Source organism: Protopterus annectens, chromosome 14.part0, assembly GCF_019279795.1.
Source record: "Protopterus annectens isolate FY-2018-M chromosome 14.part0, PAN1.0, whole genome shotgun sequence".
Lineage (NCBI taxonomy): Eukaryota > Metazoa > Chordata > Ceratodontiformes > Protopteridae > Protopterus > Protopterus annectens.
In genome coordinates, this window is record NC_056748.1 from 494,070,523 (window position 1) to 494,093,290 (window position 22,768).

The 22,768-nt window shown below is 40.2% G+C and overlaps 1 protein-coding gene across 1 annotated transcript in view; it reads left to right on the forward strand.

The window, feature by feature from the left end:
* Positions 1–335: 335 nt before the first annotated feature.
* Positions 336–22,768, forward strand: part of LDB1 (LIM domain binding 1) — a 1,030,118-nt gene continuing 1,007,685 nt past the window's right edge. The window contains exon 1 of the mRNA XM_044056251.1: positions 336–608. Within this exon, the coding sequence (XP_043912186.1) occupies positions 584–608 (25 nt within the window). The 5' untranslated portion in view covers positions 336–583. The remainder of the gene's footprint in view (positions 609–22,768) is intronic.

The window sequence follows — 22,768 nt, forward strand, 5'->3', positions numbered from 1 at the left end:
AAGAAAGAACAGAAAAGGGACACTGCATGTAAACTGTCAGCATTTCTATTCCATTCCATTCCTGTCTGTCTGTCTGTCTGTGGGACTGCCTGCCTCTGTTGGAATGTAGTGTCTAATGCTGGTCAGCCACACTACCCAATTTTCCCCCCTACTACCCCCAGGCCAGATAGCTATGCTTTGCTTACCTAAAAGCCTTTGTTTAAACTAACATGCTTCGGTTATCAAAAGGACAATCAGTTTGTCAGATTTTTGTGTTCTTTCCTTTCTCTATAATCTGCGTCACATGCTTGTTATTCCTCAACCTCCCTCTCTCTCTCTCTCTCTCTCTCTCTCTCTCTGTGTCTCAGGTCACTTTGACAAGCTCTCTCTCCTCCCACCAGCATTGCAATTAGCATATTAATGAGCCACAGCATTGCCAGCGGAGAGAGAAGAGAGAGAGAGACAGAATAAAATTCCTCCTTCCTGCTTCTCTGAGGCCCATTTTTGTTATTTTTTCTCTCTTCGGTTTTAGCCAAAAGTACATGCTAGCACCTAGCAAAGTGTGCACACTGAGTTCGCTCTTTTCCAGTACAAGCATGTGAAGATGTCGGTGGGTTGTGCTTGCCCTGGTAAGTATTATTTTTCCTTCATTAACTTGGAATCAATTAAGTAGTACGTGTGGGCTTGGAGCCCTGAGAACCACAACCAGGGCCTGCTGTGGCTTTGCTGAAAGAATGGAGGAATATATATGTTTTGAATGTCTTGTGGAACCAGTGCAGTGGTTTAGTTCAGGAGTTTCAGATATGAAATAAGAATAATAATAATAGCATTAACAAGAATAAAAGGCTGTCCAATCAGAAGTGCCTCTGGACTTCATTGACCCTGGGTCACGAGAGGCTGTGATTGGCTGATTTACACAATTTGCCTTTATATTGATCTGTTTGGGTTTTAAGATCTGTGGCAAAAAGTATGTGAGAGAACAGTGATGTTTTAAACAGTCTACAATGAGGCATATGAGTGTTGCTAGGGTGGGAATCTTGCTTATCTTTTAATTTCAGAATTACAGTCTGTAACATGTGTAGTGGGAATCTTGGCTCTAGGTGATTGTTACTGTTGAAGTGACACCCTGACCCCATGTGCAAAAATGGGAAAAGGGGTTTGTGGCTGCATGGATGGATGGATAGATGTGAGGTTTAATTCAAAAACTCCCTCCACTGAGAAAATAATGTATCTTAGCTGAAAGGATAAAAAGTACTGCATTACTCTGGTAGATTGTTTTGGTGCTTAAACTATCTTTCACAGTGAAATGTTGGCAAGCAGGCAACTAGGCACAAGCAAATAATGTTTAATTAACACACCTCGCAGAAATTAAATTTGTGGGCAAAGGGTATAGAAGTGTAATTTGAATCCCCCACCACACCCCCTCACACATTTAATATACACACCTTTCCAGTCAGCCTTGTTAATAACCAGCTCAATGGCTCATAGAGTAAAACTGTAATTCATGTTTTTGTATGTGTGTTTGTCTACGGCACATCTCGTTCTGGAAGGAAGTGTGGTGGATTAGTTTATTGCTGAATTTAATATCTCTCCACTTAGTTGTGATAGTACTCGAAGCTCTGTGATATAATTATGGTTCCTGTTTTCACGTATGCACACATGTCCAGGTCTGTTTCACTTGTCTTTGTTGAGGAAGAGGGCTGACTTGCATGCTGTGGTAAGATGCTGCCCCCCCAAAATGACAGATGTGTTGTTATACCCAAATATCAGGAGACTGCGTACAAGTTGCATTTCTTTATAATGATTCAGAAATGTCTCTCTGCTGCACTGTTTACTGAGAAAATAGGTTATGAAGCAGTCTTAAATCTGGTGGAAAAGAAATATGTCTGGAGGGAGTGAAGCAGGAATCCTGTTGTAGGATTAAAAAAAAATACTTCTACTTTTGTGCTTAACAGGCATGATCATTCCCCTCCCCCCATCTCTTTGGTAAAGATGAGAGTTGTTTTGCAAAACAGAATGAAAGTGGCATTTTATCACTGTTGCAATCATAACCGCCCAAAACAGCCAAAACCTGATTCAGCCAGTAAAGGCCCTTTTCCATACAGAGAATGTTTACCCCCCCCATACACACACGCACATACATTTGTGATTCTGTAGGGAACTCTTTCAACCTAGTCTTAGAATGTGACGAGAAGCAATTCTGTTTTATATCCCTTTATTGTTGTTGTTTCTTTGCAGGCAGTTAACTACCTACTGACTTTTTTTCTCTTTGAGAAGTGGTTGAAAATGACTTTCCTAGGATCTTAGTTTAGAAGTAACTGAAGTTTGTCTGGTATAGTCCAGTTTCCTCCTAGATTCCAGGCATTCTAACTAAACAAAAGTCATGTGTGTGGGGGTACTGCACTGTAATCTGCTGACAGAAATTATATCTGTGCCTGTGCTTTGCTTTTGAAACTGGTGGCTTGGTTCAGGTACAGGATATTGAGCAGAAGAGTGCTATGAAGTGAGTGAATATGTCTATTTCATGGATTTCATGATTAGAAAAAGGTACAATGTCTCATGGTAAAAGTTCTTCTCTGGCTGCAGAGTTTATGGTGTTAATGATCAAGACGTGTGTGTGTGTGTGTGTGTGTGTGTGTGTGTGTGTGTGTGTGTGTGTGTGTGTGTGTGTCTATATATATATTTGTACATGTTGGAGGGAGGCAGACAAACAAGCACATCTCTGTTGAACCATCTGCTAAGACTAGCAGAAGAAAGTGACAAGCCACCAGAGTAAGCACTATGGTTATGCAGAGCCTCCTGGCCCTGAAAATTGTAATAATTTCCTGGCCATTACACTATTCTTTAAAAAAGCAAATGGGATGGCTTCTTCTAGTGTACACACACACACACTGGTTGCGGCTGAAGAGCAAGAATATGTATGGAGTTAATCGAGGTATCAATATATAGAAGGATGTATAATTTAAGGCTGCTCCATACTTTTCAGAAGGCATAGAAACTTGATTGGCCATAGTATAGTATTGTGTGTCCTACTTAGTGGGTTCAAATATTCCCTTTCTAAACTGTACCAGTAGTTCCTATCTGTTTTAAGACACCCCTCAACTGTCCTGATTTTTGTAGGATGTCTAGATTTTAGCTCATATTTTTGTTTCTTATAAAATTTGAGGTTTTCTGGCAAACTATTAAGGATTGAAGTCACCAAATAATGGCAGACATAGAAGTTTCAAACTTCATATCCTTCATAAAATACATGTGAACATATGTTAATCATTTTCTATGCTTATAGGAGAAATATTTAAAAACTGTCCCTATTTTGGGATTTGTGCTTCCACCATGATTTTTGGATTTTCCAGACTTCTTGTGCTAAAAGGTTGAGAGATGTGGTTTTAGTAACAGACTCTCAATAAATTTTTGAACAACTAGCACATTTGTTTAGTGAACCACTCAGCTTAGAAAGATGTGTTGTTTGGATATAGTGCATATGTACATATGTGTGCGTGTGTGTGTGTATTTCTTTATAAATAACCCTTTTACTTAGTCAACTCTTTAATGCCTGAATACTTCAAAACAAGAAAGTGCTACAAAATCAGATTGGGTAGATCATAATGAAAATGGTGACTGATTATTTCCTTCCTGTCATTACCCACATATGTTTTTTATTTATGATTTTTTGTTTTACTGGGATAATCCAACTAGGCATTTCTCCTTTATATATAGGGCTTCGGCCATATACTTCAAATTTGAAGTTTGTCAATTGCTGTTTTGCTGACCACAGATGGTCAACAAAACAGCTGATCAGTGTGCCAGTGCAAGATCGCTGTTGTTGCAGGGAAGGAATTATGCCCTTTCCCTGCTATTGTGTGATCTCTTGAGTATGTTCATTTTATACAAATATGTGTGTGTGCGCATATAATTATCAAGGGGTATGGGGGTGCTGGGTGGCTTGCCTTCTTGCAAAAATGGGCTTTATTTGCTTTGCATATTTTGGAATTATGTACTGGATCATGTGTACTTTCCTTTTGATCTTTGAATACTGATGGCTTTTTGGTTCTTTAGATCAACTTACATAACCTAATCTATGTATGTGTGTGTGCATATATGTATATATGTATGTGTGTGTGTATGTATGTATATATATATATATATATATATATATATATATATATATATATATATATATATATAGTGTGTGTATATGTGTGTATATATGTATATATATATATATATATATATATATATATATATATATATAGATATATATATATATATATATATATATATATATATATCTGTAGTGGGTGTGGTTATGTAGCTATGTATTTTATGCTGCTTTGTCGCTAAAGCACCTCTTTGGCCAACCAGCATATAGATATAATACAACTTTTTCTCTATATGACATGACAGTTACATGGAGAGAGAAGCCAAGAACCTAAGGAATTCGTTTTTTCATTATTGTTCCATTTCAAAATATTGTTCCACTGTTTTGGTGTCCTTCCTTTCCCAGAAAAGAGCAATGAAGGTCATTACTTTGCATGGTCCTGCAGTGAAAACACAGGACAAAGCTACAGATTTCAAGCATACAGCATGATGAGTAGCTACTGTGGCTCTGTAACAATGAACTGATGCTTCTTTATATGTTTTCTTAAATTGTTTCAGGTGTTTGTTTCTGAGGTGCCACACTTATGCTTTACAAAACTACACTAAACCCGCTCTCCAGCATAACTACTACTTGTAAGCAGCTAGAGCAAATGGTGTCAGACAGCTGAATGGATATCACTTCTTGACTGCTAACATGCCCAGGGGGCTTAGCAATTGTGTAGGAGGCCCTCCATAACCAATACACTTGACTTGGTCCAGTATACATGTCACTTGAAGATCCACAGTTGTGTACATTTCATAGGTTGTAAAATTCGGGTCTATATTATATCATCGAATGCTTAAAAAAGTGAATGATGAATACTCGACCCCATGTAAGCGAAAGCTTACAATTTCGAAAGCTCAGAACAGCAATTTTTTTCCAAGTGAAAAAAAAATTGCTGTTCCAAAAAAAAAAATTGAAAGAATACATAAAGTGGGGGGCTTCACCCCCCCCCACACCTAAATATATCAACTCTGAGATCGCACTGCAGTGCCGAAAACGGCAAAGTAACAGAAGTGGCCAAGCAAATTCTTTCCCTGGGAAAGAATTTGCTTAAAAGTTGCTTCGCTATTTTGCCTTTTCGTTGTTTTAAGTTCGACCAAGATGCATTCCATAGAATGCATCAACAGTCATCTAATAGGAACCCATAAAATTCAGACATGCTTGGGAGAGTCTTAAAGCTTGTCTTGTGGGACAGTAGTTTGAAAACCTTGTTAAATGAAAAAAATGTGTTATTTAGGCTCAGAACAACACAGGAATTACTTTTTTTGCGGGTGTTTTCATACTGGGGCTTCTCCCCCACAGTACTGGACTTCATATATTAATCAAGTCCTGAAGTTACTGCACCTTTGGGAAAGGTGAGTGCAATGACCATCCTTCATTATTGTACAATTTGGCCAAATGCACGTTACTACACAGGACTGTCTGAAACTGATTATGCAGGACCCTAATGTCTGGAGAATGAAAAAGAATGCCCAAGAAAAATTCCACTTTCTCTGTTTCTCTGTCTAGAACTCATTCCTCTTCTTAACTCATTTGGGATTTGGTGATCCTTTACATTATTGACGGAAGCCCAACAATACATATATCCCAGCATCAATATACCCTTCCATTTCCAAAATTCACTGTCTATAACTAGTTTTTAAAGAAGAAATTCAAATCAACACATCTCTAGACAAAACGATCCTTTAATAACACATAAAAAAATCAACATGCACAAAGCACCTCAGACTGAGCGCTTTCACCTGCCAACAGTCAGACATCATCAGAGTCATATTGGTGCAGTTCAAAATGCATTTAAATGAGGAACCAAGTATTGATGTCAGTACTTGGCTCCTCATTTAAATGCATTTTGAACGGCACCAATGTGACTCTGATGATGCCTGACTGTTATATGATGTCAGCACTTGGTTCCTCATTTAAATACATTTTGAACTGCACCAATATGACTCTGATACTGGTGCAGTTCAAAATGCATTTAAATGAGGAACCAAGTACTGACATCATATAACAGATGACTGCGGTAGCATTGTTGCCGCACAGTAAGACGTCCTGTTCGATTCTCAGCTAAAGCGTCTTCTGTGTGGAGACATGCATGAATAGGAGTACCTTCGTTGAAGTTTTTCCATCAGAGCTGGCAACACAGCACGTAAAAATCTACTGCCAATCATTAGCAGACCGGAGTTCCACTGTGGCGACACCTAACCGGGAAAAGCTGAAAGACACAACAACAACAACAACAACAAACCAATATGACTCTGATGATGCCTGACTGTTAGCAGGCTAAAGCGCTCATTCTGAGGTGCTTTGTGCATGTTGATTTTTTTATGTGTTATTAAAGGATCGTTTTGTGTAGCTACACGTTGGTTTGGATTTCTTATTTCATCTTTGGGAGTCACCTCTGTTTCTACTGAAGGACATTTTTTGTCCTAGTTTTTAAAGAAAGTTGCCTTTGTTACTTTCTTGAGAAACTTTAAAATCTTGTTTTGCAGACAACATTGAGAAAAATATTTACTTAGGCTGCCCACTCATTTAGATTTTGTAACACTAATGGGACACCAGTGATACATAATATTCAAGGACAGAGTCATGAGGTATCAGGTACCAGACCCATTTCACTTACCCAAATAAGGCATACAGTTGTAACTGTCTGCTTTTTTGTTAAATGGGTAAGACTAATGGACACAAATGTGTCTTTCCAGTGGTGATCTGTTGTTAATGGGGATACTGACTGGGGATACTGACTGGTTAAGTGAGTTGACCATGGTTATGCTTGTACTGCATCAAGGCTGGGAGAATCAAACCTTGATCACAGGAAGAAGTTTAACTGATCATAGCGTTAATCCTCTGTACCAGTTGCCACCTTATGCATTAACTCTGGTAAGGCTGCTTTGATGCAGCCCTCACCCTAAGACAATAGAATGCATTGTGAATCTCACTGTGTAAAGCTGAAGCTTATTTGTTAATTTGCACTTCATGGGTTCTTATTATATGGTGTCTGTTTGGAATATATCTATCTAAATGCATATGAATCTCTGGCAAGTGAATAAATAAATATAAACACGTGCAGCACATTCTGATCATCAGCAGGCATTACTTTTAGATATAATACTTTTAATTTGGTAGTAGTTCTTTTCATCTTGTATCACTAACCATAAATATGGTGTGGTAGTCCACCATGGCTCTAAGCTAGCCACTGTCTTCATGTATACTATTTCTGCTTTCATATTGTCCAAGGGATTAACTGTTCTTGCATAAAAGCAGTACTTCCAGACAGCTTTTGTTTCTTTTTTTTTATCTGGATTTGACAGATCTCCTTCTAAAGAGGAAGCCCTTCTGAGTGACACACTTGCATCCTATATCTTCACTTACTCTACATCCTCTAAGGCACATGTTCTGACAATGCTAAGCCAGAGTTATACTGAAAAGCTGGGGCTTGCTCCTATTTGTTTAGAAGGTGGTCTTTCAGGCACTTAATATAACAGTCTTATTGGAAGGAGGCAATATTAGACCTGGCACTTTCAAATGGGTTGGAAAGAGGCTCTCACATGTCAGTATTGGTAACCGTTTTGTAGACAGTAAGTGCACATACAGAGCTAAGCTATGCAAAAGTAGGCCTAGGAGTGAAGTAGGCTGATGTTGGCGAAATAGGTGAGTGACTCAAAAATGGAGGCAAAGTAATTTGGCTTTTTGGCATAGCTGGATGAAATCCTGACTGTGCACCTGAGTTTGATTAATGGCTTAGGTGTTGGAAATGCTGGGTTGGAGAGGATGGAAGTGAGCAGCCACTGCTGGTTCAACCCTTCTGGGAGGGAGTGATGGGGTTACCCTGGCTTGCAGCTTGGGTAACACCTTGAGTGAACACCGGGTTTTATACCTACAGAGCATGGACCTGTCGAGCATATGCTGCCATTGTCCAAGTGCACTGGCTAGGAAGTCAGCAGGTAGAGACATACTTCCTGCAGCAGGCAGCAATTAGCAGAGCTAATAGGAACCCCTAAAAGGAACCCCTAAAAGGAAGGGGTTCCTAGTGGGAGAAGGGTAGCCTGTTCTGTCAGAACTGAAACCTGACCTGCTCCTTATCTCCTTACTCTCGCCATAGGGGAATGACTGGACAGATTAGGCATTCCTGGCAGGAATGAGTGGGTCACAGGACTATCATTTAGTCTGTGGATGCCTGGTTCTTGCCTTCCCGTGGGCTGGGTGGGTGAAGGCAGTAGACCTGTCAGGCAGGTCTGAAGAGGAAGGAGCAAAAAAAATTTATATTTACTATTTGCTGATCAGGTTAGCCCCACTTGGCTAGTGCCTTCTTTTCAGGGGGGAGACCTGAAGTGGTATTCACACTTGACTAGAGGCAATTTGGCCAGGTCAATGAGGAACCTACCCTACTTTTTTATGTAAGTGCCATGGGATCGTTGCATCCACTGAGCTACTCCACCAATTCAAGCAGATAGGATGAGTGTCAATTTTATGTCTCATGCAAAGGATGACACACTCAGGTATACAGTACTCCTCTCTTGTACTGTATTCAGTGTCTGGACTGGAAAATTAATCCAAGTAGCTGCTCTGGGAAAAGAACCCACAGCCTTCTGATTTCCATCAAAAAAGGCACCAAAGGCAAGTGTGCTGCCCATTGAGCCACAGCATTGGTAAAGTACATGCCAGTAAATTAGAAGGAACGATTGAGGTGCAATTGGCAAAATACAGACCTGCCAACACAGAAGCATCAAACTTTTTGGACAGCAAATCAGAGGTTAAACTTAGTGTTTCTCCAGAAAATGCTACAAGTAAGGTTACAGAGCAGATAAGAGTTCATGAAATATAGCTGAACTCGGAAGACAGAGGACAAAATTCAAGGCTGTTAGACCACAAAATTATAAAAAATTCTAGAGAACTGTTATAAAGTGTGGTCATATAGTTTATGGGTTGGTTGGGAAGTCTAGAATTTCATGGTTAAGACACTGTGAGACTTAATAACAGTTAAGGACTTCAGAAAATGATGGCCATGAAAAAACAGAAATACTGATTAGCACAGGAGGGTATGCCCCCTTCATGAGTTAAAGCCTGCTTTTTACAGCACTGAGTATTTCCATGCTGTTCAGATAAGTGATTCAACAGCCAGATGTATCCTCTTTTTATAAGTTTGTTGAACCGTCACTGGTGGTACCTAACATTAGACTAAACATGTTCAGGCCCAATGTCTTGATATTGTCTATTTAGAGAAAAAACAGTGGTTTAAAAACTTAACAAAGTTCAAAGTGACTATAGTAAGTTTCCGAGTGGATATTCTAACAACAGTGGTAAAATTAGTGATACTGTGAAAACGTCTTACAAACCAACTTTTTTTCTCAAGACTTCTGGACAAAGCAAAATTAACGTTGAGACAAAGGTCCAAAATCAGGGGCATGTTTTAAATGTTAGTGTAATTCACTTAAAAAAAAAAAGTTTTGCTTCAACATGTACTTTCTAAGCAATATAAAGTATGAAACTCATGTATGGCATTATTGACCAGTGCTTTAGTAGAAAATTAAAGATGTTACGAGGGACAGTGCAAATGTATGAAGCAAAATTGAGGACATTTGAGAGGTATGGGTGTTACCTGATCACAGGAGCAGACTGTCCTTCACAAGAAGCCACCTACATGATCACAGCAGTTGGAAAAAAATTATGCTGTCACTTGTAAAGAATGTTTAAGTACTTCCAGGTCATAAGGGCAAAGAATCATCTATATAAGATGGCTTTGTAGCAAGAAAGTTGTAACAGGCAAATTTATGTAATTTTGACTTGGGGATGAGCGCAGTAGATCAGGAAGAAACTGTGGGTATGGCCTTGCTAGGTAAATATACAAATGTTACAGTACGCTGTCTTAAAACATGCTTCTGCAAGTCAAATTTTCATGTGCATATTGCAGTGACAACACTTTGAACAGTATTCTTAAGGCACAAAAAAAATACTTAATTGTTTACTGTGGGCAGTGGGCCTTCCATTCCATTCTGTCCTGTAATGTAATCATGAGTAGCACTATTGCCTTTAGCACAAAATAAAATGATATTAATTGCAAACTGTTAGTCATAAATACTACTGGCTGAAATGCATTTTTAGCAAAATCAGCTTTACAGCAGGCATTGTTCAAATATGTTTTGAGCATTGCCTCTAGTTTTCCATATGGTATCTGATGCAGTTACACAAAAAAAGCTAAGCAAACATGTTAACTAGCTTTAGAAGAGGTCAGAAGATGGAAACCTTGGCCATTGTTAGAAGGAACACAAAGTGCAGTTCCAGTGATGCTACAGCAAAGAAACAGAACTACAAGGGAGGTATGCCAGATTTCAGTATTAAAATGTTTGTTTGTGTCTTTCGGCTTTTCCCGGTTAGGGGTCACCACAGCGGAACTCCAGTCCGCTAATGATTGGCAGTAGAGTTTTACGTGCTGGCTTGCCGGGCCTAACGCACAGCCTTCAATGAAGGAATGCCCATTCACGCATGTCGCCACACAGAAGACGCTCTAACTGAGAATCGAATTGGCAACGTCTAACTCTGAGGCGACAAAGCTACCACAGCACCACCACCGCAGGCTCAGATTTCAGTATTAAAATCAGTACTTTAAATACCTTATGTAGGTGACAAAGCTACCACAGCACCACCACCGCAGGCTCAGATTTCAGTATTAAAATCAGTACTTTAAATACCTTATGTACACAACCCTAAAGAGAGCAAGATTAAAAGGAAAAGTTTATTTCATAGCATGTTCAACAAAGATCTGAAACATGACTGATAAAAAGTAAAGTGTAAGGCATGCGAAAGTTATGAGATGGAACTCACCAAGGCTGGAGAAGGGGTCAGACACAGGGAAGCTCTGATTTCACAGAAACAGTCACAATAAGTGGGGATGCTGGTTGTGGTGATGGGGGGAAATAAGATACTAATAGTAACAAAAATGGGAACAGATTTGGAGTTACTTGTATGAGATAACATTGAAACAGCAATGCAGGAAGGCCATGGAAAAGACATTACTGCCTGTAAGATACAGAAAACCATCCTTGTATATCTCCAACTGCAGACAATTCACCTGGATTGCTGCACGTGTCTCTCATGTCTGCAGTGTCCTCTCACCACAAAGCTGTAAATATGGTAGAGGCTGCCAGGGAGCAACTAAAATAACACCGGGCTTACAACAGAAGACATAAGGGGAAACAGAAAAAAAATACTGTGTAGGTTATTGAAATGTGTGTGTGTACATGGGTTACGGGCAGGACAAAATTTCAAGTACCTTGTAGAAACTGTTAAAGTCCTGGACAGCAACACATTTTTATAAGAAAAGATGCAAAGAAAAGTGAGGTACTGTCTGAAGACAGGCAGGGAGGCAGGGAAGTTCAAAGGTAATATGAAGAAGTATTTTTTTCTGCCAGACATTTTCTGGATGCATGCTACACTCTTCTGGTACGAGGTACAGAATGAGAGATCACAAGAGAAGATGGGACAGACTGGTGTTAAAATGAAATAAGATGTCAGTTAACTAGATGTGTGGCTTATCTATTGTTTGGAAATAAGCACATTGTAACATCCAGGCAGTCCTTGTTTACAACCCAGGTGTGCAGTTTTTTTTTTCTGTTTCTGTGTAGTCTTTCCCTGTGTTCCTAGTACTATTGATGAATGCTATGCTCCACTTTAACTCCTGTAAACTGGCCTCCCTTTGGTCAAATTCTGCTTTTTTGAGGTTTGACTTGCAGTGTTGCATATAATAAATCTAGAATAAGACTGTTTCACTGCTTGTGTTGCTTAAATTAAATGTACAGATGTGATTGATTTAATATTTTTGATATGTTTTCTCTGGGACCCAGTGGCAGAAAGTTTGAGACCTGGTTGGAGACTAATCATTGTGAATAAGAAATGTATACAAATGGACAGAGTCTGTGACAGAAAATGGGTGCTTAGTCGGCTCTATAATGTTAAGAACACTTCATATGCAGGTGCAAAATGTGGCTTATAAAAAATAGCATTTAGAAAATAAATAGTAAAATATTAATTTATATTCCATTATAACACAGTGTGCAGGTACATTATTTTTGTTTTGGCCTACTACAGATGCTCTTAGTACACCTGCTTGCTGCCACTTGCTCGAAAATAAAAGTGCTCTAATTCCCAGTAGCCTGATTTTCCTTTTTTTTTCTACACAGCTCTCCCAATTCCGTAAACTAAGTGGCCCTACCAGAACTTAAACCCTAAGCCTAAAACTCCCACCAAGTTCCCAACCTGACTCCTCAGTCCCTTACCCTGAACCTCCACTCCCTCACCCTGATCACTCCCTAAACCTAAAACTTCAATCCTCACTAAACCTAAATTCCCAGATTGCTCCCTAACCCTAAAAACTCTCTTACTGCTCACTAAACCCAAAAGTACAACCCCCAACTTAAATTCCTTATTCATTCCCTAACCCTAAAACCCCTTCCCACTCCTTATACCTAAAACTCCAATCCCACTTCCTAAACCTAAATTTTCATAATGGTCATTAAAACTAAAACTTCTTTCCTGTTCTCTAACCCTAAAGTCACCTCACCTTTCTCCTCACAGCTGCTTGCTCAAGCTCATATTTCTGTTCAAGTTCAAGCACAAGCAGCAGCCTAGCCAAGATACAAGGTGCTCAAGTCCATGCATGCCAGACAGTGCTTTTTGTAAGTGCTTGGGACTTGAACATCTGCAGCGATCCCCCATTTTCAACTTGTTTTGCCGTGAAATAAAGTTATAGCTCTCAGCCTCAAAGTATACCTGTATTTTGGCTTACAGATGGACAAATGACTCTTTAAGATTTGAATATGATTTCTAAAGCATTGCCCACAGTTAAGTCAGGATACATAGTAAAATGAAAGTTCTTAGGTTTATGGGTATCCTGATTACACCTTTTTCAGTGGTGTGTCACTTAGCAACCTGGGAACTGACATTTCTGTAGGTTCATACACTTAAATCTGTGGCTGTTCTGGGTTGTGAATAATGCTGCTTATAGTCTGGTCAGTTTGCTGTCTTATGAAGGGAGAAGGCTTCTCTGAAATGTAAGTCTGTAATTAGGTTGTAGTACATGGAGTGAGGTGATCACGCTCTGATATCTGGAAAAAGACAAATCAGTTAAGTGCTACTGTAGCACAAAACCTGATCTTAACAAATGTCAAGTGCCCCTTACTTAACTTTTTAGGTCTCAAGCTAGGCAGTCATATCTGCCAGTATTGACCAGCAAGTGACAGCAACAATTTCTTTCCTCCTGCTATCTGTGCCAATAATGGGTCTCTGACTTCCTCTTATAAACTTAGAAAGTTGCTAGAGTAACAGGATCTGTGTTTGCCTTCATATTCTGATGGATATAAAGTCTGAAATGCAAATGCATGTCATTATATGACTTAATTCCTCAGTGACTTGTCAGAAAACCACAGACTTTATGGGGAACAGACTACATATGAGGTAAAAATCTGGATAATCTGACAAAATCATGACAGTTGAGATGCTTGGAAGGCGAGTATAAAAATCAGAGTTATACTGTCTTTCTGACAGCACGTAGTAAGAGCTTTACAGCGTTGAAAGCAGCAAAACACTTGGGGCTTTTTTTTCTTTTTCTTTTTTACTGTAACTAGTAGTACACGGAGCAAAAAAAGCTCCATGCACTACAAAGAATTATAATCGGGTCTCTGATCATAAACCTTAACTATGTGTTCTCGAGATGGATGCCAATATTCATTTCCCGAGCTTCGCTCTCAAGGTGAATTTCTCGGCATCCATATCTTGATCACATAATAAGCAGGTTATGATTTGCAATTTGCTCATAATCCTCTATATAGTGAAAGGATAAGTTCAGCTTTACCCTGCTGAGTGTGCTTTACCATGTTTTATGTCTCTGGGTAGTCCACTGTAGTACATTTGACCTACTTGTCTTCGTAGTAATACTACTTAATTTGATTTAATTTTCTTTTTTTATTTTAAGTACTACTGACACATAGTCACACATCAGGACAAATACTAACAAGAAAGCGTGAACTGTAAAAAAATACATGCCTACATACTTTTTTGACATTAACTGTTTCATATGGTTCTTTGGTCATGGATGACCCATTTCTGCTGTGGAGATGTCCCATTTCATTTTTGATATAGGAGTAGAAAACAAAAGTCACGAGTTTGTGCTAAAGGGGAATTTTAGTTGTCTGGAAACAGTAAGAAATAATGTATTACAAGAAGATTGTCAACATCCATTGAAACTGAGGATTTTAAAAATGCAGATTGCTGTTCAGAATGAGTGGACTTGGAGAAATCTATTACATTTGCAAAATAGGACACACACACACACACACACCCTTCTGCACTCACTCCTGATGTTTACATGCGTAGCTGCCAGTGACTCATTTGTGGACAAGCAAGAGATGGTTTTCGTAACCTGATTTCCTCATCTTTCTTTCTCTTCAGCCTGTTCCTGACCCAGTTTTTCTGCTATTTGTGCTTGTGGTGGTCCAACAACAGAAAGTCTGTGGTTCTGGCTCAGTTTTTTATGTGCAGAAATAGATGCTGATGTTGGCAGGTATAGGAAGAGTATTCACCTGGATGAGTGATAGTATGGATGGAAGATTAGCTAAAAATACAGACAAAAGGTCACGGTTAGACTGCTGAATAATTTCATACTGATGAAATCCAGATGTGCAGCAACATTTGTACTAGTGGCGGGCAATGCTTTAAAAACCTTTTAGTTGGGATTTTCTTTTCTTTTTTTCTTAATCAGGAGACAAAAATCCTGTCTTCTTGGTTTCCATGGTGATTGTTTCTAATGAGATGTCATTAGCATTATGCAATCTGTAAAGTGAATTTCTTTTTGCATATCTCTACCTAGCTTAGGTGTTGGAACAGTAACAGAATTGTATAAATATATGTATATTAGAAAACAAATGCGAAGGAGTCGAGGTGTATCATTTAAATATGTTTGGTCTGCCTGTGTTATGCAAAGGTCTTCCTCAACCTTCTCACACTTTGTTTCTTGCCTCTATCCCTGTGTGTATGTGTGTGTGCCTCTCTCTCTCTTTCTGTGACACAGAGACACGTACACACAGAAAGAGTGAGAGATAGAAATGAGGGTGAAAGGAGAATTTAAAGATGTGTGCTGTGCTATCATGAAATTCTGCTTTGCACCTTAAAAATCCCGATGTGAAATCTCAACATTTTTTTAAAAAAATTGTATGACCTTTTTATGCATGGAGTATCTGTTTTCACATGGATTAGTTTTATATTTTTCAAGGTATAGCTGTGGGCTACAGGAATTGCATACAATTAGTGTGGTGTTTTTTGCCTTATCAGTTTTTTCCATCTTGGTACTTTACCATATTGGTCTTTTAAGGAAGAAACAAGCTTGGTTCATAAAAAAAAAGTACTTCACTTAATTTAGTGAAAGCAAGTGCATCTGCTCAAAACTTGCTTAGATCTAAAATACTGTTTTGGAATGTATCTAATGCATACTTTGACATGTCTTCATTGGGACAAAAGAATTTAGACCGTATCAGTTTGTATCTTTTTTTTATGTATATGCCTTCTTTTTTGTTATGAAAATTAAAAGGATTTTTGCATGGTTTCAGTTTTTAACTACTCAGATTTACAACTATTTTTAAAGATGACAAAAATAATGCCTGTAAATTACATGGGATTACTAGACTTTTTAATATTACTTTTCATCAAATGTTTTGAGGTACCTAAACCTAATCCGTTTGTTAGTTTTATACAAGCACTATTCAAGTTTTCTTTTTTATTTAATTGAATTGTTTATTTTGTTACAGTATGTTCTTATATTCATTGTCATTGTAATTTTCTCATTTAAAACCTTAGGTTAACATTACCAGAAATAAATTCTGCAGGCACCCAAAAGTGAGCTACACTCATGTTAGTCATTCTCCTGCCAGTTTTGTCGGAGAACAGTATTATGTCTGTAGGTTCTAGAAAACCAGAGCTGGTGAGGTTCTAGAGAAGCAGAGCTGATTATTGACCTGCAGGATACAGCAGTTAGCCTCAATTTACCTGCTTAGTGATGTTTCATAGTAGCTGACCCTTCAACCATACTTTGATGTTTTTCTTATGCTTTGTAACATTACAGACCTTTAGTCTCCAAATGTCATCTTCTTAGTTTTACATAGTGCCTGCCATCTTATTGTGTTTTCCTCATGCAGTTGTAGTAACTCATCTTCACAACTAACTCATTTGTGCTATTTCCAGTAGCTATTCTATTCTTTTTGGTGTTCTTTATCTCAAGCACCTTATAATGTTTCCACTCTGTGATGAGCATGTTTGCACACCTTATTTAACATTATTTAGATAAACTGTTAACTGGACACAAATTGCCTGTTTTCAGCAGTGACGGGGGGGGGGGGGGTAACTGTCTGTTAAAAGTGGCTTGCTGGCTTGATCAAAGTCACAGTGTATAAGTGGACACTGAGAAATTCGAACCCAGACCACAGGACAAAACTCTTTACAACTCATAATTTTAACCTCCTGATCTACGGCTGCCAGACAAATGATATAGTCTTACCATCTAATGGAATTATGGCATTATTTCTGATTTAGTTATGACTATCTCTTTCCTCTGATCAGTATCATACATCATTGAAGTAAAGTTATGCATGTGTGTGTGTGTGTGTGTGTGTGTGTGTGTGTGAATCTGCGCGTGCACAAGCACATGTTTTATCATATGTTTCTGTACAGTAAAATCCCAGTTTGACCCTTTTGTCTTATTTATGCTTTGAGAAGGCTAGCTATGAAATGCAAGAAGGAGCCTCTGGGGGTTTGGGAACATGAGAGCATAGGAACAGGCAAACAACACAACACAAGTTAAAGGCAGTACTAATGTTTGTACCACAGTGCTGTGAACATTAATGTACATTTTAACTGCTGTCAGTGATTGCATCTAAGTATCAATTGTCTGTGAATTTGGTCAGCCAGAGATGTTTGATACTGGCGTTGATTTCAGAGAAGTTGATGCCAAGCAGTTGCAGCCCCAGCACTGAACCCTGAGGGGCTCTGCTATTGACAATCGTTTTTGCAGAAGTAGACTCCCTTAATATAACTTCTTCGGTCCTATTTGTGAGCCATTTGGCTATCCAGTCGGTGGTGTAGGGGTTTATACAGAATTCAGTGAGTTTGTCTACAAAGTCAGAATATGGAATTGTGTCAAATGCTTTGGCCAGGTTGAGACTCGAGGTAGGCAGTATGCATCATTTTGCCCTCTTACATCACTTTGCTGACCTTCTTGAAGAAGTCCACCAGATTGACTTAGCATGACCTTTCCTTGATGAAACCAAACTGAGTTGGATCCAGCATCTGAAAGTTTCCTGTGTCCTTATTTATCACGTCCATGGTAATTAATCCCATGGCCTTGCATGTGACATTAGTCAGGCTTAGGGGTCAGTAGCTTCCTGGGTCTGTACATGTCCTACCCTTGTGTAGTGGGATAACAGTTGCAGTCTTTCATTCGCTTGGCATAAAGCCTATTAGGAGGCTTCAATTGAGTAGTACTTATTGAGGCCCTGAAAGGTCATGTTTCATGCTATTAAGGAGACATCCTGGGATATTATCAGTTCACATTAAATGCAGTGTTTTTTGCCTGGGAGAGTGTATTGAGGACCAGTTTCCAGGTAATAGTTGGGTGAGCAATGTTTGGAGGTATTTCTGGAGAGGTGGCTGGGGGAGTAAGTGGGGAGAAGTATGAAATTAATTTATCGGCCAGTAGGTTTGCTTCATCCTCAAGCTCAGTATAGGCGGCTTCATTTACAATTAGTTTGGTGCATTGTTGTGTATTGCCTTTGAGGCTTCGTACAGAACTTAACAATGCCTTGTGGTTGTACTTAGCCTGGAAGGCTACTTTTTCCTCAAATTTGGCTTTGGTTGACTTAATTAGTCCCCTGAGTTACTTATTTAGTTTGATGAGGGAGCTCTTACCTTGCTGGTCATTGCACTTCCTCTTTTTGGCCAGTATTTCTTCCTTTTGTTATACATAATTGTAGAGGATTCTTGTGAATGATTCATTGTAAGCAGAGGTGTTCCCTTGGTTTAGAGGTGGCTTGAAATTTTGCCAAATTTTCCCTTAGAAGTAGGAAGTTTGCCTTGGAATAATTAATAAAAGTTCTATGGTTACCTAGTGTCCCAGGTTTTATTTTTATTTTAAAGGAGATAATTTTATAGTCTGTCCTGACTAGTAAAGGCAATATACTCAGGTTGGGGGTGGGAGTGAAATGTTCTCCCATATTGGCAAGGAATATGTCTAGGATGTTAGCACACCTACTGACTGTATGGACTATCTGGTCCATGATGTTTGTGTTTACAAAAGTCCAGGAATCTCTAGGTCTGTGTAATAGGGGTTGCGAATGATTGACAGTTTATAGTGGGGTAGTTAAAGTTGCCCATGAATATGGTGCTAGATTGAAAAGAGAGTGTCCCCAGTACATTTAGTTATGTGTTACGGGTTTCCAGTGTCATAGAGGTGGACCTATAGCTTGCAAGGATATGTTACGGGACTTTGCCTATAGTAATTTGAAAGTGGAGAAGCTTGAGCATGTCATACTTTTTGACCAGCCTTGAATTGTGTGTATTTTTTTGTAAATTAGGACACTTCCACCTTCATCGCTCACTGTGCAGGAACAGGTATAAATGTGTGGAAGGAATAATGCTAATGATATGGAATGATACTTCATTTCCTAAGGATCTTCATTACTTTTTGTAGGAATCTGAAGCATCATCGCTGCATTCGTGAAGTAGAACAATAAAGCTGTTTTACTGTTTTTTTCACGTATAAAGAGGGTTCTGTGAAGCACACCTTTAATTCATAGGTTCATAGGTTCATACTAGGCTATCTGCCCAAGGGCATTTATAAGCCTAGCCCATAGTTATGTGGCTTTCGCCACCCCTTTAGTTTGAATAAAAACTATGCCTAGCATTTTTCTGTGCCTCTGTCAAGCAGTGACACTGAAGTAATCCCTGGGGTATATCTGCGATCTCCCATCCATTGGTCAAGATTCCTCTTGAACAAGGCCAGCGAGGTGCTCTGCCTCACATGTACCGGGATTTTGTTCCACAGCATAGGGAGTCTCTGGGTGATGAATCTGTCCCTCCAGCACGTTCTATTTATAACCGTGTCAAGGTTTAAGTCTCCGCCCTTGTGGTTCTGGGGATCTAGATTTTTGAGGTGAAGCATATTCATCAAATCTGGGTTTGACATGGCCTTATATGTCAGGCACAGGTCACCTCTGAGCAAGCGGTATGAGACTGAATAGAGCTGGAGTTCTTTCAGTCGGGCAGCATAAGACATATTTTGAGACCCTTTATCCTTTTGGTGAGGAACTTTTGGGGCCTTTCAAGCTGCAGCAGGTGTCTGGTCAGATACATTCGAGCGGGCATTGTACTCAATCATAGGTCTAATGAGTGATGAGTACAGGGGGACGATGACCTCCCTTGATCTAGATGTGAATCCCTTCATGATCAGGTGGGCGATATAGAAGGTTTTCCTAACTACTTTAGCAACATGAGTGTCAAACGAAAGGCTACTGTCAACTTGGGTCCCCAGATCCCTGATGACTTTTTCTGTGCTCAGTGGATTGCCACCTATATGGTAGCTAGGGGTAACCTTGTTTTTCCCAGGCACTGGCACCAGTTATCCGTTTCTGTGAGGCCCTTCTGGAGGATATCTGTGTCAGATGTGTTTTCGACTATGGCGCCCAGTTTGCAGTCATCTGCAAACTTTGTCAGCCATAACCCTCCTGTGTTTGCTTGTACTTCAGAAAAGTAGATGCCGAACAAGAGTGGACCCAGGACTGAGCCCTGTGGGACACCACTTGTGACAGGCTTTGAGTCTGACATGGCTCCAGCAACTCTGACCCTGTGGGTTCTGTCACTTAGCCAGTTTGCAACCCATCTTGTGATGTATGGGTTTACATTCAAGCTGATGAGTTTTTCGATGATACCTGAGTGGGGTATTGTGTCAAGGCCTTTGCCAGGTCGAGGTAGGCTGTATGGACTGCCTTTCCCTCATCAATGGCCTTGGTGACTGTCTCGAAAAAGTCAACCAAGTTTAAGAGGCAGGATCTGCCTTTGACAAAGCCAAACTGGGTTGGATCCAAAGTCTGCAAGTTCCCTATGTCTTTATTTATGAGTTCCATTATGATCCTCTCCATGGCTTTGCAGATAAGGCTTGTCAAGCTAATGGGGCGGTAATTTCCAGGGTCTGTGGAGGCACCGCCCTTATGAAGTGGGACCACAGTCGCCGTCGCCACTCCTTGGAGTACGTATCCTGAGGTGAGGCTAAGATTAAACAGCTGTCCTAACTGTGGGTTTAATTCCTCGTTGAGTTCATGAAGCACACAGCTGGGGACACCATCCGGTCCCATGGATGCTGTGTTTTTGCCTTAGTGAGGCAGTTCTCACCTGGGCGTTGGAGATGTTTGGGGGCTACAATCCTCTCGAATAGATATCTCTCCTTTTGGGGAGGGGAGAAGTTTGCACTGAACCTGTCAGCCAGTATGTTAGCAATGTGTGTAGGTTCAGTAATTTTCACATAATTTTGAACTAATTCTGAGCATATCTGGGAGTTTCCTCCTAGGTTTCTAACATAGCTAAAGAAGGCCTTATGATTGTCTTTAGATTCCTTGGCGATTTTTCTCTCAAAATTTGCCTTGGATGATTTTATGAGAGCTCTTAGTTTTTACTTATAATGATCAAAGGTGTCTTACCTTTCAAGGATTTTGCTCTATCTTGTAGTAGCTTCCTCCTTTTGTTGTAGAGCTTGTTTATGGCTGGGGTCCACCAGACTGGATGCTTGCCTTTGGTACAGAGAGTCTTAGTTTTGTTTGGGATTGCCTGATCCATGCAGTCCTGTAGGTGCTGGTAGAAGGCATTTGTAAGTGATTCAGCGGTTTGAGTAATGTTTACCACTGGCTCAGGGGCCTTAAAGGAGACCACACTAGTTTTTAGAAGTGTGAAATCGGCTTTTGAGAAGTTTTTCACTGTGGTCTTTTTGTTTCAGGTGGGGCGGGATGAGGACCTCCAGCGAGATTAGTTTATGATCTGATCTCACCAGTGAGGGGTATACTTCCGGTGTTGAACATTTTGATCCCATGTTCGTGATGATGAGATCAAGTATGTTTTCTCCTCTTGTGGTGACTAGTTGTTCCATGGCATTTGAGTTTATGAACTCCAGGAATCTTTGGGTTAGAGTGTTCGGGCTTGAGTAGTGTTCCCAGTCTATATTAGGGTAGTTAAAGTCACCTAGTATGATGGTGTTTGGAGATACATTTATCCCCTCCAATGTTTTCAGGAAGGCCATGTGAGGTTCCTGAGTTTGAGAGGGTGGCCTGTAACATGCTACAAATTGCAGAGCAGTCTTGCCTATGGTTAATTGCACCTGGATGGTCTCCGATGCATCGTGCGTTGCCACCAACCTTGAGGTGTGGGTGTCCTTTATGAATATGGACACCCCCCCTCCTTTCTTGGTGTTGTCCGGATTTTGGGGCGGAGCATGATATGAGGTGAAACCTGTTAGTGCTGGGGTGCTCTCAGGAGCCTTGAACCAGGTTTCTATCACAGCACAGACATCGATGTTCTCCATATTGAGAAGGGCCTCGAGTCGTGCATCTTGAGATTGAGACTTCTGGCATTGAGCAGCATTACCCTTAGTTTTTTCCTTTTGGTGTTCTAGGGTGGTAGGTTTAGAATTTGAGCCTTGCCTAAAAAGGCACTATGGGGGTGGCAAGAGCCTTTGCCAATATCCGGAAGCCCAGGGTGACAGGTGCAAGCCGTCCCTTGAAGCAGCGTGGCTTGTCCAGCATGTCATCCCAGGCAGACAGACATTGGATCCCCTTTGAATGACACCAGAATTTAAGCCAATTATTAAAGCTGATCATCTTATCACTGTATTGTGGCATCATTCTAGGTGAAGGTAGGATACTGCTCAAGGTCAGGGTCATACCTGCCTGGGCTACATAATCAGAGAGCTCCTCGATGTCCCTTTTCATGTAGTCCAAGGAGTGCGTCTCAGGTCGTTGACACCAGCGTGGACAATGACTGAGTCGTACTTGTACCTGCTGTTGAGAGACCTGAGTGCTTGCGTTATGTGGCGGATTCTAGCGCCCGACAGGCAGCTTACTGTGACCTTCTCCTTACTCAGTCTGGTGGCGGGGCGTCAGTGTGTCTGACTATGGAATCACCAATGACAAGTGTGTCTGGCATTTTGTTTGGCCTTAAGGGCTGTGACTGTTTGACACTCTGACTGTGTGGTCTATGTGTTGCATGTGTTGGGTCGTGAGGTGGTAGTTGTTTGGGTGTCTGCTTTGGTGGCCTCTGCTGTTTTGGTAAATTTTTGATCAGAGCCTCCGAGTATGTCTTTGTGTGAGTATGTGTATGATTTGAAGTTGTGATGGTACCATGTGTGACTGGGTATGTATTGTGTGTGGTTACCTTCTCCTCCTGTCTGGTCTTGCCAGTCCTATGTTGAGAGAGCTCAGCCTCCAGTTTGGCCATATAGTTGCATCTCTCGCATGTATTTGTGTTTTGTGGGAGAAGGAGAGGATTGTCTGTGTACATGAGGCAATTGTAACATTGCCTCAATATTCCCAGGTTCACCAGTTGAGCTGGAGAGGACACTAGCAACTGATC